Raw genomic sequence first — 19,120 nt, 5'->3', positions numbered from 1 at the left:
AAGAGGGAAAGATTGAAGTGTAGGGTCATTGAAGTTGGACGGGATTTTGGGAACGGGGCTATGGATGGATTAGACGTTAGTATGCATCTTTTTTATTTTCTCAGAAGTACTGAGTTTGGTAGGACGATTATGAAATTTGGAGCCAATGTTGTAAACCGTGAACGACCACACACTCCAGCAAAGTAGGTGGCAGCATGCACCTTTAACGTTTGTTTGCGGACTGCCATTATCATATACTGAATAAAAATATAAAACGCAACATGCAACAATTTGAAATCAGTCAATTAAAATTAACATAACATTTTCTGAAAACAGCTCTGGTGGACATAACTGCAGTCAGCATGCCAATTGCACACTCCCTCAAAACTTGAGACATCTGTGGCATTGTGTTGTGTGACACAACTGCATGTTTTAAGAGTAGCCTTTTATTGTCCCCAGCACAAAGTACACCTGTGTAATGATCATGCTGTTTACTCAGCTTCTTGATATGCCACACCTGTCAGGTGGATGGATTATCGTGGCAAAGGAGAAATGCTCACAAACAGGGATGTAAACATTTGTGCACAAAATTTGAAAAATACGCTTTTTGTGCGTATGGAACATTTCTGGGATTTTTTATTTCAGCTCATGAAACATGGGACCAACACTTTACACATTGCATTTATTATTTTGTCTTCAGTATAAGTTGTCGAGTCAAATATACTGTATCCATTTTAAGTCTACATTTAGCAAAAATGAATTTTCTTATACATTTTGGGCAGTTAGCTGGGTAACTCATTGGAACAGCGCCCAGTTAAGGCATTCTCATACATAGGTTCGGTTTGCTCCAAGCAGAACTCGGCTAGGCGAAGTGAACGTCTGCGCTCGCATATTCCATTAGAATACATTCACTTGAAAAACGAGAATATTACTCTTTGTCCCTCTTAAGACGCCATAGCCAGGACACTCCTCCAATTAGTCAGAATTAATCTAAGATAACTCAAATGTGTAATTGATTTTCCAGAGGTCTTAGTTGCACAACTTTTCATCCAAGATGACTGGTACAGTATATCTCAAGTGAAAAAATGTCCATGAACTAGTAGTCTGTCAATGAATGACAACACACTTCATTGAAGACTCCCTACTGTTGACCAAACACAGACGAAGGGGCATAGACCTCAGCTAGCAAACTTCAGCTTGCCACAAGAAAAATCTGGTCGAACAGTCGGGAAAAAAACCTGCCTAATGCTGCTGAACACCAAAATGACCAAAAACCTCAAAAACAATTGTCATATATGCAAACTGTTTAACGTTGGCTAACAAAAACAACCAGAGGGGTCGCAAACGGTTATAAAAACAGAAATAACTTCAATTGAGTGCAAACAAAAATAGAAAACAAGTGCAAATAGTAAAATGAATTAATAGAACTGCCTCAGTTTCTGTAGATAGGATTTGTCTTTTGCATTGTGCAACAAAGTGCATGAAAAAAAAAATACTAATGTAACGTTTCTTCACTTGAAGTGATTTACCTGAGAAAAAACACAGACAGTTGGGTTAATGGCACCCTATTCTCTGGTCAAAAGGGAATAGGGTGCCATTTTGGATTCAGCTTAAGTCTACAGTCTAGATGACAGTTGGTCTAGACCGGTACAATTCGATATGGATGCAGCCGGGTTGTCTTCCGTTGCAGTCTTCTTCTCTGGTTTCTCTCGGCTTCTCTCAGTCTCCCTTCATTCTTCACCCTTCTCCTCCATCTCTGAATCTTTCTCTAAATTGCCTCTCTCCTCAATCTCTCCTTCAGTCTGTCCTTTCCTTCCCTCCTCCACTGCTGCTGCTTCCTTTTTTTCTGTGACCCTCTCCTCCGCCTTGACTTCTGTCCGTTTTTCCTCCATGTCCTCCATCTTTTGTTCCTCACCTGACTCCTCTAACGTAAGTTCCATCCGCTCCTCTTCCAACTCATCCATCTTTAGCAACTTCTCCTCCCCTCCTAGAATCTCCTTCTCCTCCTCCATGGCAAAGTATTTTTCTGGCGTCTCTCCTCTTTCATCCTCCATGGCCAAAGCCTTTTCTGCAATCCTGTCCTCCTTTTCTCCTTTCACCACTTTCCCCTCTTCATCCTCCATGGCCAAGTATTTTTCTGGTGTCTCTCGTCTTTCATCCTCCATGGCCAAAGCATTTTCTGCAATCCTCTTCTCGTCTTCTCCTTCCACCACTTCTCCCTCCAACTCCATGACTGTCTCCTCATCCTCTCTCTCCTCTTCTCTCTCCCTTTGGGAGTGTTTGCTCTCCTGGCTGCTGCTCACTGCGTCCTCAGGCAGAGGCTGCCAGTAGTCATACAGTTTACCCTGGAGGCAACAGACATATTACATTACTATAAAAACACATCACATTGATATCAAACATGAATTACTACAGCTTACCCTGGAGGGAACAAACATTATTACAACAGTTTCTCTCTGCAATGATAAATACACAGAATTAAACCAAACACAGCTCTGCGATACCATAGTTTACCCTGGCAGTACTTCCCAGTACTATATAACCTCAGCAAAAAAAGAAACGTCCTCTCACTGTCAACTGCGTTTATTTTCAGCAAACTTAACATGTGTAAATATTTGTGCGAACATAAGATACAACAACTGCGACATAAACTGAACAAGTTCCAAAGACATGTGACTAACAGAAATGGAATAATGTGTCACTGAACAAAGGGGGGGTCAAAATCAAAAGTAACAGTCAGTATCTGGTGTGGCCACCAGCTGCATTAAGTACTGCAGCGCATATCCTCCTCATGGACTGCACCAGATTTGCCAGTTCTTGCTGTGAGATGTTACCCCACTCTTCCACCAAGGCACCTGCAAGTTCCCGGACATTTCTGGGGGGAATGGCCCTAGCCCAGAATGAGCAGTATGGCTGGTGGCATTGTCATGCTGGAGGGTCATGTCAGGATGAGCCTGCAGGAAGAGTATCACATGAGGGAGGAGGATGTCTTCCCTGTAACGCACAGCGTTGAGATTGCCTGCAATGACAACAAGCTCAGTCCGATGATGCTGTGAAACACCGCCCCAGACCATGACGGACCCTCCACCTCCAAATCGATCCCGCTCCAGAGTACAGGCCTCGTGTAACGCTCATTCCTTCGACGATAAACGCGAATCCGACCATCACCCCTTGTGAGACAAAACCGCGACTCATCAGTGAAGAGCACTTTTTGCCAGTCCTGTCTGGTCCAGCGACGGTGGGTTTGTGCCCATAGGCGACGTTGTTGCCGGTGATGTCTGGTGAGGAATTGCCTTACAATAGGCCTACAAGCCCTCAGTCCAGCCTCTCTCAGCCTATTGCGGACAGTCTGAGCACTGATGGAGGGATTGGGCGTTCCTGGTGTAACTCTGGCAGTTGTTGTTTCCATCCTATACCTGTCCCGCAGGTGTGATGTTCGGATGTACCGATCCTGTGCAGGTGTTGTTACACGTGGTCTGCCACTGCGAGGACGATCAGCTGTCCACCCTGTCTCCCTGTAGCGCTGTCTAAGGCATCTCACAGTACGGACATTGCAATTTATTGCCCTGGCCACATCTGCAGTCCTCATGCCTCCTTGCAGCATGCCTAAGACACGTTCACACATATGAGCAGAGACCCTGGGCATCTTTCTTTTGGTGTTTTTCAGAGTTAGTAGAAAGGCCTCTTTAGTGTCCTAAGTTTTCATAACTGTGACATTAATTGCCAACCGTCTGTAAATTCTTAGTGTCTTAACGACCGTTCCACAGGTGCATGTTCATTAATTGTTTATGGTTCACTGAACAAGCATGGGAAACAGTGTTTAAACCCTTTACAATGAAGATCTGTGAAGTTATTTTGATTTTTACAAATTTTCTTTGAAGGACAGGGTCCTGAAAAGGGGACGTTTCTTTTTTTGCTGAGTTTAGAACACCTCTAGCTATGTCTTTATGTACTATAGTTATGCCATGGTCTACCTGGAGAGGCCTGGTTCTCTGGACCAGCACTTGCCACTTGGTGTAGATCCTGGCTACAAAGTCTTTCACCTGGAGAGAGGGGGAGGGAGAAAGGGGGGGGGGGGGGGGGGGTTAAGAGCAGTTTAACCAGAGAGATCATATCATTAATGCATTTATGTGGGTTACAGATCCATTGAAATGTCTATATGGAAGGAGTGACCACATACCTTGCTCCTGTACAGCATCTTCTCACTCTCCCTGATGTCACACTTGATGTGTTTCTCCAGCTCAGCACATAGCAACAACAACTGGTTCTTCTGCTCCGGAGGGAAGAACTCAAAGTTGGTGGCTTCATTAGCCAGGGCCAGGAGGCTGTAGCAGAGGTAGTAAGCCTGAAAATAACATGTTCATTAGGCACCAAACAGAAGTAAACTGACTGAACCAGGGAGGGACTACTTGGATTATTGGTCCAATAAAAAAATATTTCAGTTGAAATCACTGTTCATTGTCTGACCTAATGAACACAACCCTAATACTCCTGATTTACATGAACAACAGGGGTGTACGAATTAGGAACCAGACGGAAGCAAACAAACCTAAGCTGGGAGGGACAAGCTACTGCACTTGTCCAATAAGAAACTTGTTTTGTTGCATAAACATTTTCCGTTGCAAAATGACCCTTAAATACCCTGGTAAATAACCCTTTGCTGACCTGCTGGTCCAGAGAGGCACAGTCCTCTTCCTCCTCTTCCCTCTCTCTGTGTGGGTTTTGACTCCTTCTGAAGGAGGTGGCCAGGCCCCTGAGGAGTGAGGATGGGCGCATGCGTGGGAGGTACCGACGCAGGTCTGACAGCTGGAACTCTGTGTTGGAGGGCCTGTATGTGCATCTGATGTTCAGCAGCTTGGAGATGGCCGACACACTGAGGTGTCTCCTGAGTTGCTTGCCGCGAATGTTGTCTGGCAGTAGCTGGACCAACCAGCGCAGGTTGTGGTGGTTATCACTCAGGTCAATCAGCGACATGCAGATCCTGGGCAGCTATAGGATGAAACAGGAGATAGATCAACATCAGACTGCAGAAAAAACACACAAAAGTGACATGAGTTTACCTAGCAAAGGAAAGAAAGGTCAACCTAGAGAAAGAAGAATAAAATGGTGACATTGTCTTGGTTTAGGAGGGGTATTCCCTTTTCAACCTCATGTATTAAATCACCAGTGTCTACATTTGTGAAAATGGCGCATGTCTACATTCAGCAGCTAAAAAGATATGGTCCTAAACAAGTCCTCGAAGATATGATCATAGAGTAGGATAAAAAATGTCAGCGTCCGAAATCGGTCTTGCCTACTACATGCTGTGTACTTATCATATAACATAGGCTACTACTTACATCGTACTGTGGAGTTAAATTGAAAGCAGCAAGCAACACATATCAACATACGAGGCTCATTCATTCTGAGTTTTCGTCAAATGTGCAATTGCATCGATTCCCGCTATTTGTTCATTTTGGTACAGCGCGTCACCCTGTGATTATCAGCTGTTGTCAATTGTTTATTTTACCTTTATTTAACTAAGCAAGTCAGTTAAGAACAAATTCTTATTTACAATGACGGTCTAGGAACAGTGGGTTAATTGCCAGAACAACAGAATTTGACCTTGTCAGCTCAGGGATTGGACCTAGCAACCTTTCAGTTACTGGCCCAATGCTCTAACCACTAGACTACCTGCCGCCCCAATTACACGTGGGTCTGGAAATAATTATATTCCTCCATATTGTGCTCCAAATTCTATTAGATGAAAAGCCGAAATGAGTATGACATCCTGGAATTTAAAGCACTCAAACTTCTAAATTTGACATACGATAAAAACATTAAATCTTTGCATTCCCAAAATGCCTACTATTTATAACGCAAGTACGAGTATTCAGACATGGCCAGTGATTTTCAAAACCTGCAATGTTTTCTAGCCAGAGAGACAGCATTTCCCTGCTCCCTGTGTAACCACAAGTTTTTAAAAATGTTTTTACTTTTGACCACATCATATTGAACTTTTTAACTTTGGGCTCAATTCAATCCGTAGCGCTGAAGAGCTGCACTACAGCTCGATAAAAATGTAAAGGTAATGTTCCCCACGTTAGCGGAGACGGCAGCCACGGTAAACGATGCATATGTCAGCTCAAATCGGAAATGACCTTTATATTTCGATCGCGCTGTTTCGCTGAACTTCAGCGATACCGATTGAATAGAAATCTTTATCTTTACAAAACAGATGTGATGTTTTCACATGTATGGTGCTGGAAATAATGAATTAAAGTTTGAAAAGAGGTGGAATTGCCCTTTAAGTATTGTTACGTTTAATTAGACGGCGGACACAGGCAAGTCTGAACCCACAATCATCGGGGTTGTACATGACTGATTTCTACTGGACCACGCAGGAGAAAGAAATGAAAGGTTGACTGACCATGATGTCCCAGTCCCTGATGCTGCTGATCAGGTTGCGCAGTAGGGAGCGGAGGTGCTCAGTGGGCTGGAGGGTGAGCTGCGTGTCCAAGCCCACTCTGCTCACCACCGTCAGGAGTAACAACAATTCTCCGTCACTGTAGGCCCGCGGGCACAACGACGTACACTGAGACAGGTACTTGATGACGCTATCAAAGTTGTGTTCAGGGAAAGTGCTGATCTCCTTCTTACTGGACAGGCTCTCTGTGCTGATCTGGAAGCCCTCTCTACACAGACAAACACACAGGTAGTTATTATCAGTCTATCATCACATTTTTATGAACAAAGTTTTTATTGACACACGCTTACAGCAGGTCTCCCTCTGTGAAGGGGGGTTGTAGGTTCTCCAGGGGGAACAGGGTGACGAAGGGAACCCCCATGTTCATGAAGACCAGGGTCACGTCTCCAACACTGGGCACCCACACCTCAAAGCGCTCATTCTTATTCAGCATCATGTGTTCAGCAGCGGAGCAGGCAATATCTTTGAGGGCCTTTAGTACCTGATGACAGGTCAGCTTGTCTGAGTGGACTGACACCATCTACAGGAGGGAAGGAAAGATAGTCAAAAGTCTCTTTCTTTAATAAGCCATCCTCATTTGATTAACCCCCCTCCCCTAAAAACACATTGCATACCACAAGAGACAGAAAGACAGACAAAAGGAGAAAGACAGATCCATCCATTGATCAACATTTAATTCAAGTAATTATTCAAACAAATCTATTTGTAAAAGGGAGTGTGGAATAGTACCTGTAAGAGCCAACGGGACACCTGGGGAGGGCAGGGGGAGGAGCGGTAGGCTCTCTGGATCAGCTCGGAACTGACATGGGACCTGAACTGGTCTGGAGTGGACCTGCGAGATACCAAGGGGGAGGGAGAGAGAGGAAATGAGGGTGATGGGAGCAAGAGAGGTTAGAACTAAACATTGAACTGCCTCTCAGCCTGTTCACTCTCTCACACACATACACAAAATGTCTTACCAGAGTAGTGTTTTCTGTGCGGTGTCTCGAGGGGAGACGTTACAGTGTCTCAGCTGCAGTGTGTGTTGATTGAAAAGACGGCCAAAGTTGTCCAGGCTGAACATCGCTTCGCCGGGGTGCAGGTCCCGGATGGCACTGGACACCACCGAGAAACGCTGCAGGAACTCCCTGGGCGGAGAAGAGTGTGGAATTGTGGTCATTTCACCCTTCCCCAGTGGTCTCCCAACTGTTGTTACTTTCGTTTGTGTGAGATGGCCTCTTCTATGTTCTCGGTGCTCTCCTACTCCGCATTTAAGTGTGTGTGTTAAGTGTTTGTGCTGTTACCTCTGCTGGTGGGAGATGGCCGTCTCCATGTTCTCTGTGCTCTCATCCTCCTCCTCCTCCTCCGCTAGTCTCAGCAGGTTCTCCTCACAGGACAGACGCAGCTTGGTCTCCATCTCCTTAGACCTTGGGGGAATAACCATGGCATTGCACACATTGTTATGACATAGTAGTCATACGATATGACATAGAAGTCTTGTTGAAGCAATGCAGAGACCTCTACATCTCCTTAAACAAGGGGGGGGTGGAGACAACAAGGACATAACAATGTCATGTCACAACGGCACGTTGTCATTTTAAAGCAATGCAGTGATTTTGCCATCTCCTCGACCCACATGGAGAAAATAGCACTTATAATAGTCAGGTATGATAAAGCAATACCTTTGAATGCTCTCCTTTTCCTTCAGCATCTCGTCCAGGTTGTTCCTGTAACTCGTGGGTTTGGCTTTAGACGTCACAGGCTGCCAGAGAGAACACACAAACGTCATCAACTCACTAAGACTGAGTTCATTCTAGTGTAACACACTGTAGCATTGTTAGTAACGACTTGAGATTCGTTGTCCACTATTTTTCTGCTCCTTTTCTAACCTTCTACTGTAAGTTAACTAAACACAACCAAATGACATGCTAGAAAGTAGCTGCTACACTGTTACTATACTGCACATTTAAGCCTACTTCAAAACTGGAAAATTACAATGAGTAAATACACATTTAAACAATAATCTTGAGTCCCAAATGGCACCCCATTCCCCATATAGACCATTACTTTTGACCAGGGTCCATAGGGACACCATTTGGAAAACAGCCCTAAGAAAGTAGCATTTTACCAGCTGGCTGTGGTGTCGGGGCCCAACAGGGGTGCTGGGTGCAGTGAAGGTTCCTTTCTCTGGGGTGTCTGGGGGCCGGGCGGTACGGTCCAGGATCTGCTGCAGGGATGGCAGCTCGTCCTCACTGCTGCTGCTGCTGCTGGCCTGGGATAGCTCCAACTCTAGCCCCAGGTCGAGGCCTAGGCCCAGCTCCACATCCAGAGGGTCCTCCTCCAGAAATGTTAGACTTTTCTGGGGATTATCTATCTTGCTTCTTTTTTCTCCTTCCTCAAGGAATGATAAACTCTTCTGGTCTCCTTCCTTCCTCTTTTCACCCTCCTTTCCTTTTCGGTCCAGTCGTGAGGTGGGAGAAGGGAGGAAGGGAGAGCTGGTGCTGGCTTTGAAGACTGCAGTCTCCATGTTAAACGACTCGTCCTTACACAAGGATGAGGACTTTGCGGAGGCTGAGAGGGGGATAGTTTTCAGGCCGGAAGACTCATTCTTGAGGTTGGCATGCTCATCCATAGGTGACTCCAACCCTGCTGAAGGAATACCAGGAGATCTGGTTCCTGCCTCTGTCTTAACAGATTTATCCGCAAACAGTCTCACAGCGGGAAAAGTAGGACTCGTTTTCAGTTTGGACGCGACATCCTCCATCGTAACAGACTCATCCTTAGGGGATGAGGGCTTCCCTGAGGAAGTGCTGGTGATGGTCCTGTACGAGGCGGTCTCTAATTTAGTCAAGTCAGTCCCGCACGACTCCAGCCTTAAAAAAGAGGGAGAGTAGATGTTAGGGCCCAGGAGTAGTTTAGAGGGGTCCACTGCCGCTACCTTACAGGGAAAGATATTGGGGCCAGAGATTCGCTCCGAGGGGGAGATTTGGGGGATTTCTCTGGGGCTTGTTACAGAGGTGGGCTGCAGTCTTTTAGAAGCACCACAGACTGTAGCCGACACACCAGACACAAGAACCTTGTGTACAGAGGGCGACCCGACTCCTCTCTGGGGACTGTGTGAAAAGGTCATCGCTGCTTTAGACAGGCTAGAGGTTATGGGGTCAGGAGTGAAAAGGTCTTTCAGGTCATCCAACAAGGCCGACGTTCCCCGGGGGCGAGTGACGTTTCGGTTCTGTGCCAATCCGAGATGGCGCAGAGATTTAGAGCAGTTGGAGTATGAGCTGTGAGACCTCGAGACAGGTTTGGGGGTTCTTCTGTCGGTGCAACCTGTCGGTTCTCTTCCTCTACTCTCTGGCGCTCTTGCTCTGCCCTCTTTCCCTCTGCTGCATTCTCCTCTACTAGCACTTTTGACAGGCAAGTTCGCTGGGTGACCGGATTGGACACTACCACTATAAACAGATTGAGGGTTGCCAGATTGGTGATTCATTCCACTGTATCTACACTGAGGATTGCTATTCTCCCTCACACTGTTCCTGCATGGTGGTTGTCCTCGGTTGTTAAAGAGCTGCCTCGCAGGCTTGGTTGTGGGGAGTGGAGAGGTAGGGACAATATCCATCCCTCTCGCAATCCCTCCCTCCGTCTTCTTAGGGGTGAGACGCTCCTTCAAACTCAGAATAGGACCTGAGTTCAGACTGTTTTTCATGAAGACCTTCTTCAGGTAGGATGGGCTGGGGGTGGGGTGGTATTTACAACAGAGCATTTAGCCATCACAAACTAGACTAAATAGACAAAATATCACAATCAGCCAGATTTACAGCTTTTCAATCGTTATTTCAATTGATGATATATTCATTGATTCTTGTAAAAAATAACATAGAAATGCCTTATGTGCCTAGTTAGTACAATTATCTAACTTATCATAACCCAAAATATAAGGTTGGCTTACTCCATTGTCTGTCTTTCTGTAGTAATTTTCAGCAAGTACACTTCATGCAAAGTTAACCCTAATAGTAATTGCCCAAAGGGGACAAATCAAGTGTTTTATTTTACCTTTATTTAAATAGGCCAGAGGCGAAAATAACTACAATTTAGCATTAATACTGGAGTGATAGATGTGCAGATGATGATGTGCAAGTAGAGATACTGGGGTGCAAAAGAGCAAGAGGGTAAGTAATAATATGGGGATGAGGTAGTCGGGTGTGCTATTTACAGATTGGCTGTGTACAGGTACAGTGATCAGTAAGCTGCTCTGACAGCTGATGCTTAAAATTAGAGAGGGAGATATAAGACTCCAGCTTCAGAGATTTTTGCAATTCATTCCAGTCATTGGCAGCAGAGCACTGGAAGGAAAGGTGGCCAAAGCAAGTGTTTGCTTTGGGGATGACCAGTGCAATATACCTGCTAGAGAGTGTGCTACTGGTGGGTGTTGCAATGGTGACCAGTGAGCTGAGATAAGGCGGGGATTTACCGAGCAAAGACTTATAGATGACCTGGAGCCAGTGGGTTTGGTGACGGATATGTAGTGAGGGCCAGCCAATGAGAGCATACAGGTCACAAATGGATGGCACTGTGATAGACTACATCCGGTTTGTTGAGTAGAGTGTTGGGGGCTATTTTGTAAATGACATCGCCGAAGTCAAGGATCGGTAGGATAGTCAGTTTTACGAGGGTATGTTTGGCGTCATGTGTGAAGGAGGCTTTGTTGCAAAATAGGAAGCCGATTCTAGATTTAATTTTGGATTGAAGATGCTTAATGTGAGTCTGGAAGGAGAGTTTACAGTCTAACAAGACACCTAGGTATTTGTAGTTGTCCACATATTCTAGGTCAGAACCGTCCAGAGTAGTGATGCTAGTCGGGAGGGAGGGTGCAGGCAGCAATCGGTTGAAGAGCATGCACATAGTTTTACTAGCATTTACAAGCAGTTGGAGGCAATGGAAGGAGTGTTGTATGGCGTTGAAGCTTGTTTGGAGGTTTGTTAGCACAGTGTCCAATGAAGTGCCAGATGTATACAGAATGGTGTCGTCTGCGTAGAGGTGGATCAGAGAATCACCAGCAGCAAGAGCGACATTATTGATATATACAGAGAAAAGGAGTCGGCCCGAGAATTGAACCCTGTGGCACCCCCATAGAGACTGCAAGAGGTCCGGACAACAAGTCCTCCGATTTGACACACTGAATTCTATCTGAGAAGTAGTTGGTGAACCAGGCGAGGCAGTCATTTGAGAAGCCAAGGCTATTGAGTTTGCCGATAAGAATGCGGTGATTGACTAGAGTCGAAAGCCTTGGCCAGGTCGATGAAGACGGCTGCACAGTACTGTCTTTTATCGATGGCGGTTATGATATCGTTTCGTACCTTGAGCGTGTCTGAGGTTCACCCATGACCAGCTCGGAAACCAAATTGCATAGTGGAGAAGGTACGGTGGGATTCGAAATGGTTGGTGATCTGTTTAGTAACTTGGCTTTCGAAGATTTTAGAAAGGCAGGGCAGGATGGAAATAGGTCTATAATAGTTTGGGTCTAGTCTCACCCTTTGAAGAGGGGGATGAGCGCGGCAGCTTTCCAATCTTTGGGGATCTCAGACGATACGAAAGAGGTTGAACAGGCTAGTAATAGGGGTTGCAACAATTTCAGCGGATAATTTTAGAAAGAGGGTCCACGTTGTGTTGAATGTCTACCCTTCTCACCTGGCTGTTCCATAGGGTGGGTGACTGGTACAGATAGGCGCTGGGCCTGAGTCTGGCCTATAGTCCTCCGGACGCAGTTTCTTATTGGCCATTTCCTCCCCTCTCGTTCTCTCCAAGTCTGTGTTTCTACCTCTCTTCTGCGGCAGGGATTTGGTGCCTACTGGTGGGAGAAAGCAGCATCATCATCAACAACAACTACATTCACAATGATTCGAATAGTTCAAAAAGTAAAATACTATAGAATGAGTGCAAGTGGGTTCTAGCAAGGCCCTTCAATAGATCTGAAAACGTTAAAATTACATTTTTCATAAAACGAGGGGGAAAAGTCCTTTAACACACATTACAATAAAACAGAGCCCCACTAGATTACAACTCTATTTTTCCATCAGCTAACTGCAGCACTTCATGCGAAGTTGTCCAGAATTTACATGGTTTACTACTCTCAACAAGTCATTAGTTAAATGACAGAGGGGGCATCAGAAATGACTATACTTGTCTGCATCAGCATTGTTACTGTATAAAAACAACATTGAAACATCATTTGGAAATGGTTACCCTATTGATTTGTTTACAGACTACATTTACACAGGTTCAGTAATCTATTCAGCAATCTAAACTAAGAGGTCTAGGATGTGCTCGTTATTTTATATAAGTTAGGTATAATTTGTACCTGAAGTGAACAGTTTGCTAGTTTCATCGGTTCCTCTGTGGTCCAGGGAACCACCACTCTGCGGAAAAACAAACAGAACCAAACATATTAGTCATTTATATTATACAGAGCGACTTACAGGAGCGAGTGCATACATTTTCGTACTGGTCCCCTGCGGGTATCGAACCCACAACCCTGGCGTTGCAAGCACCATGCTCTACCAACTGAGCCAATATCAACATCAGTAGCTGGGTTTCCATCCAAATGGTGACAGATTTCATGCAAATATTCTCAAATCTGCATTAAAAACAATATGCAAATGTTTCCAACAGAGATGTTTCCATTGACTTGTTGCCAATAAAAAGGCTGTGCGTGATGACGTAGTGCACATAAAATAACTTTTGCCGTTAAATAAAATATACAAGTTAAATGGGTTTCCATCACATTTGTCATAACAAATTTTGAGTTATACAGCAAAGGTGCCCACTCTGGTCTTGATAGGTGCTCTCTAGCCCAGTGGTTCCCAGACTGTGTGGCGGGGGCACAGTGTGTCATGAACAGTGCTTGTGCCCATAGAAATAGACGTGGGGTGCTGGATGTTCCCCAATGCTGGAAGGGGGACCTGAGTGAAACATTTTGGGAACCCCTAGCCAACAGCTTACAGATACAGTGCGGGCAGGTTACCTACATGAGATTATTTGTATTTGTCAAACAGCAGCCAAGCATCAATCATCATGTCACCAGAATAAGACATAATATTTATTGGCAAGGAGCATCAAGCTCATCACTGTGCACATTCACCACCCTGTGAAGTTCATAACTTATTTTATCTGTAGCCTAATAAACTGCATGCTTTCCAAAGTCGTAGTGGGAGAACCAGACAACATGTCATTGCGTGACTCCAAGTTTACTTCAATATGATGGTTATTACATCAATATTAGTGCATAAAGGGGTTTCCACCTCCATTTCACAATGCGTATTTTGTTTTATCAACATTTGGAAAGTTTACCAACAAATGTGCTGTTTCCATCAGGTCTGTTGTGAATGGTTTTTTATTCCACATAAAAAAGGTTGGATGGAAACCTGATTATTGAACTGTGTGATTTGAGAGTTTAGATTTAAGTCTGTGTGTTTGTGTCTGCTGCTGACACCAAGTTTCGGGATCAATACAGATCTTTATCCATCTACCTGCTGTGGATTGACAGGGCTACACATGGTGTGTGACAGTGGGCAACCGTTCCTCATTGTGTCCTTCCTGTCGTCACCTGCTGTGTACTGGGGGGTAGACTGGAGAGGCAAGCCAGCAGTAAACAGAGCACTAGAGCTCCCAACATCACTGTTGCCTGTTCCCGTACCAACCCTAGGGTCAACGGTCATACTCCTAGAGGGGTTAAGGGTCACAGGGCTGTGGGAGGGCTGGGTTTTGTGGGAAGGCTGTATCTTCTTGGTGAGGGGGTTTGTTAAGTTGGCCTTGACATCCTTGGCTTCATCCCCACCTCCACCCCCGGAAGCTTGGTGGTGCACCCCTGGCGGTAGTGGAGGGTGAGGTCCAGGAGAGGACTTGGCCCTCACTGGGTCCAGTCCTGAGCTGGTCAAGGGTAGCACTCGATTTGGCAGGGGGTGCGTGTTCGGGTTGGACAGGCATCCGCGGGTCTGAGAGGGTTTCATTGGGGTCACCTGGAGGTAGGAGGCAGCCGGGGAGGGTTTGGGACCAGGCAACCCCAGAGGGATGACGTCTTTGACTGCAAAAACAGGAGGAAGAATGATACAAGTGTGAGCAAATAAACCAGCAGAGATGTAACCCAGCATCATACGGATGAACCATCCCCACCCATTGCACCACAAGTTTGCTCAAAAGAAAAACGCATACTGCATTAATGCAGGTTAACAGCCCGAAAGCATTTCTTGGCCCACCACTATACGAAGGGCAACAAGATACCATAAATTGGTTAACAATAACTCAAATATTTTCAGAATACAGGGCAAGTGAGCAAGTAATAGTTTTGAGTTTGAGCCCAGAATAATCATGTAAGCTATATAGGTCGTTATGGTTATTGTGCCAAGCTGTTAAACAAAATCCACAGCCAGAGAGACAAAGAAACAGACACACCACACAGTAGCAGCCAGGGGTTTGACGCAGTTCAAGGGTTAGTGTTAGCATAACACCAAATGACAACAATGAAGCATTATGCTGTAGCCTGTTATTGCTCCAAGCCACAACCCAATAAAAACCCAGAAATTCTGTTTCTCACCCGCAATGGTGAAATATTGCCTAAGGCTACTCATCATTCTGTATACAGTTGAAGTCGGAAGTTTACAAACGCCTTAGCCAAATACATTAAAACTCCGTTTTTCACAATTCCTGACATTTACTCCTAGTAAACATTCCCTGTTGTAGGTCAGTTAGGAATACCACTTTATTTTAAGAATGTGAAATGTCAGAATAATAGTAGAGAGAATGATTTATTTCAGCTTTTATTTCTTTCATCACATTCCCAGTGGGTCAGAAGTTTACACACACTAAATTAGTATTTGGTAGCATTGCCTTTAAATTGTTTAACTTGGGTCAAACGCCTTCCACAAGCTTCCCACAATAAGTTGGGTGAATTTTGGCCCATTCCTCCTGGCAGAGCTGGTGTAACTGAGTCAGGTTTGTAGGCCTCCTTGCTCGCACACACTTTTTCAGTTCTGCCCACAAATTTTCTATAGGATTGAGGTCAGGGCTTTGTGATGCCTACTCCAATACCTTGACTTTGTTGTCCTTAAGCCATTTTGCCACAACTTTGGAAGTATGCTTGGGGGTCATTGTCACTTTTGGAAGACCCATTTGCGACCAAGCTTTAACTTCCTGACTGATGTCTTGAGATGTTGCTTCAATATATCCACATCATTTTCCTGCCTCATGATGCCATCTATTTTGTGAAGTGCACCAGTCCCTCCTGCAGCAAAGCACTCCCACAACATTATGCTGCCACCCCCGTGCTTCACGGTTGGGATGGTGTTCTTCGGCTTGCAAGCCTCCCCCTTTTTCCTCCAAACATAACAATGGTCATTATGGCCAAACAGTTCTATTTTTGTTTCATCAGACCAGAGGACATTTCTCCAAAAAGTACGATCTTTGTTCCCATTAACAGTTGCAAACTGTAGTCTGGCTTTTTTAATGGCGGTTTTGGAGCAGTGGCTTCTTCCTTGCTGAGCAGCCTTTCAGGTTATGTCGATATAGGACTTGTTTTACTGTGGATATAGATACTTTTGTACCCGTTTCCTCCAGCATCTTCACAAGGTCCTTTGCTGTTGTTCTGGGATTGATTTGCACTTTTTGCACCAAAGTACGTTCATCTCTAGAAGACAGAACGCGTCTCCTTCCTGAGCGGTATGACGGCTGCGTGGTCCCATGGTGTTTATACTTGCGTACTATTGTTTGTACAGATGAACGTGGTACCTTCAGGCGTTTGGAAATTGCTCCCAAGGATGAACCAGACTTGTGGAGGTCTACAATTTTTTTTCTGAGGTCTTGGCTGATTTCTTTTGATTTTCCCATGATGTCAAACAAAGAGGCACTGAATTTGAAGGTAGGCCTTGAAATACAGCCACAGGTACATCTCCAATTGACTCAAATGATGTCAATTAGCCTATCAGAAACTTCTAAAGCCATGACATTTTCTGGAATTTTCAAAGCTGTTTAAAGGCACAGTCAACTTAGTGTATGTAAACTTCTGACCCACTGGAATTGTGATACAGTGAATGATAAGTGAAATAATCTGTCTGTAAACAATTGTTAGAAAAATTACTTGTGTCAAGCACAAAGTAGATGTCCTAACTGACTTGCCAAAACTATAGTTTGTTAACAAGACATTCTTGGAGTGGTTGAAAAACAAGTTTTAATGATTCCAACCTAAGTTTATGTAAACTTCCGACTTCAACTGTAAATACAATCTCACTCTGTTACATTAGCATGTGACAATGCCTGAGGCAGTCACACGAAGCAGCAGGCACCACAGTTATCTGCGTGTAGTGAAATCATGTTTGTTTGTATATAGATAGGCTCCCCGAGTCATAAGTTCAGTGTTGTTTCATCAGTTGTCAAGATCTGAAACTCACCAGTACTGCCTTTTGGAGACAAGTAGTCTGCAATTGATCTGTAACAGACAAAAGTCAGTCAAGAAGTTATTCCCCAAAAAGTCAGGTTCAACATTATGCTGTATTTCAGTCAATTAAACATTGAAAATGGCATACAACAAGTCATTCATACAATGGAAAGAGCAACCTGGACCGTGGCAAAGTATTTAATTTTTTATTTAACCTTTATTTAACTAGGCAAGTCAGTTAAGAACATAGTCTTATTTACAATGACGGCCTACACTAAAGTAGATGGGTTACACCTGTCAATCATATAGACTGGTTATGTGTACTCGAAACCACTTAGGCCTAATTGACAATAACACATTTATTAAGTCTACAAAGTAATTTGTCTCACTCGTTAACTTAGTCTTAGCTTAGCATTTTTTAAATCGTCTACAACGCAACACATTTCGGTTGTTAGCTTGCTACTCTAGCAACCAAATATTCTGTCGACTTGTAAAAAAGAGCTATCTACTGTAGCTAGCTAGCACTCCACTAGCTAGGTGACGTTAGATAGCTCCCAATGTTAATTAAACTTCCGCCAGGAACATCTAGCTAGCTAGGTTACACATTTGTATGTGATATGACTAACTTACATAGCTAATAGTTACTAGTTATCACTAACAAGCCAAAAAGATTTGACAACCTCACAATGGTTAGCTTGGTGGCTAGTTTATGTTGCACAATACCGTCACAGATATAACAATGAGCCAGATGTGTCACCGGATGTATAAATCTGAAGCATCCGGTTGACGTTTCCACTGAGGAAGCCCAGTGACCGAAAGTGGGAGAAATTAATTTTGGCCGTCCTACACATTTGTACATTTTAGTCATTTAGCAGACGCTCTTATCCAGAGCGACTTACAGTAGTGAATGCATACATTTTTTTTTCTCCGTACAGGTCCCCCGTGGGAATCGAACCCACAACCCTGGCGTTGCAAACACCATGCTCTACCAACTGAGCCACACATTTTATCAGCGATAAAACATTTGATCTCAATAGAGTTTTTCTATAGCCAAAACTACCTGTTACGAACACAATGGGCTCAGTTTAGTAGACGCGCACATCAGAGTAGGCGTTCCCTAACGGAAATGTGCAAATACCAGCTAGAAAGCCCCAATAAGATCTCGCTAGCTCGTGCTTGGCTCTGCCCACCTCCTTGCTTGTTCTGCCCACTATCGCTAATGTGCTCCCATTGGAAAGAACAGGTAGTGGTATATCTTTTGTTAGTTATAAACAATCTTAGGTAGCGTTAGCTAGCATTATGTAGCTAGCTAGCTATATCTTCTGGAACGCAGTTAGTTTCTTACCTCCCATTTCCTTCAGATTGTATTTTTCTCATTATGACAGAACAAGTTAACATTTAAATTGACTTCGCTATGTATTTGTTTCCGTATCAGACTATCAATAATGATATCTTCCTTGCTTTCACTCTCCCGCCTGCAGTAAAATTATGATACCCGCCATTTTTGTTCATTTACACAACGGGTGGGTCTAAACATGAATGCTGATTGGTTAAAACCGCATTTAAACCAGTTTCTATTCAACAAATTACCACCGGCTAAATCTATTACATTAAAATGCCTATTTACATTGTTCCATCTGACTGCGCCAATCCACTGTCTCATCATCCCATCCAGGCACTTTATAAACTTGATCGCCAATGTAAAAAGCATATAGACGTTCTCACATTTCTTTTTGTCTAACATTTCGTTTTCAACCGCGGAGATTTGTTTAAAACTTGCTGTCTGTCTCTTGACATTTGCAACATTGTTTCAATATTCAAATTCGATCTCCAGCTGTTGCATAGTAATGAATGTGTCTGGCAGGCGAAATCATGAATCAGCATACTTTTTATGGATATATACAATGAAATATCAATAGAAAACAAATAAAACGAAACGAAGTGCAGCTTGTTTGCAGTCTTTCCAGCTTCAGTTTGAAGTGATTGTGTTAGCTGTGTTGTTGGACCCTAGTGAGAGAGCAAATGTTATATGTCAGGTGAAATCGCGCATTGTTATGGATGTTTCCAAATAAATGTCACTAGGAAACAGTTTAAACAAATGCAGCTACTGTTGTTATTCTGGCTGCACTGTTTGACATGACTGTAAATTCGCCGTAGTTGGCTAGCTGGCAAGCAAGGGATAAGAACGTTGCCAGCCAGTATGGCAATGGAACATTTAGAGCGAACAACTGGGTGGGTCTTGCCCATTGATAGAGCAAAAAGATTTGACGACT

At 44.2% G+C, this 19,120-nt stretch overlaps 1 protein-coding gene across 4 annotated transcripts; it reads right to left on the bottom strand.

The window, feature by feature from the left end:
• Positions 1–589: 589 nt before the first annotated feature.
• LOC115153407 (SMC5-SMC6 complex localization factor protein 2) lies at positions 590–18,402 on the bottom strand. 4 transcript variants are annotated; one of them, XM_029698830.1, is made up of 16 exons: positions 18,193–18,402; positions 16,861–16,898; positions 13,948–14,501; positions 12,780–12,837; positions 12,110–12,269; positions 8,553–10,152; positions 8,107–8,186; positions 7,729–7,851; positions 7,405–7,572; positions 7,175–7,277; positions 6,736–6,965; positions 6,389–6,653; positions 4,645–4,968; positions 4,160–4,324; positions 3,954–4,022; positions 590–2,324 (listed from the first exon to the last, which is right to left on the bottom strand). In XM_029698830.1, the coding sequence occupies exons 1-16, from the start codon at positions 18,243–18,245 to the stop codon at positions 1,710–1,712; spliced, it is 4,605 nt and encodes a 1,534-aa protein (XP_029554690.1). In that variant the 5' UTR covers positions 18,246–18,402; the 3' UTR covers positions 590–1,709. The 4 variants fall into 4 exon arrangements, with proteins under 4 accessions (XP_029554690.1, XP_029554694.1, XP_029554691.1 ...); XM_029698834.1 differs by having other exon boundaries at positions 8,553–9,297; XM_029698831.1 differs by having other exon boundaries at positions 12,110–12,266.
• Positions 18,403–19,120: the final 718 nt, after the last annotated feature.

This window comes from Salmo trutta, chromosome 18 (genome assembly GCF_901001165.1).
Source record: "Salmo trutta chromosome 18, fSalTru1.1, whole genome shotgun sequence".
Taxonomy (NCBI): domain Eukaryota; kingdom Metazoa; phylum Chordata; class Actinopteri; order Salmoniformes; family Salmonidae; genus Salmo; species Salmo trutta.
This window is presented reverse-complemented; position numbering and strand designations above follow the sequence as displayed.

Coding starts and splice junctions, on each gene's coding strand:
- LOC115153407 (XM_029698830.1), bottom strand. CDS start 18,245: ATGTTAACTTGTTCTGTCATAATGAGAAAAATACAATCTGAAGGAAAT. Junction 16,899..18,192: donor CAATCTGAAGGAAATGGGAG/GTAAGAAACTAA, acceptor TGTCTGTTACAG/ATCAATTGCAGACTACTTGT. Junction 6,654..6,735: donor TTCACAGAGGGAGACCTGCT/GTAAGCGTGTGT, acceptor TTGTCTGTGTAG/AGAGGGCTTCCAGATCAGCA.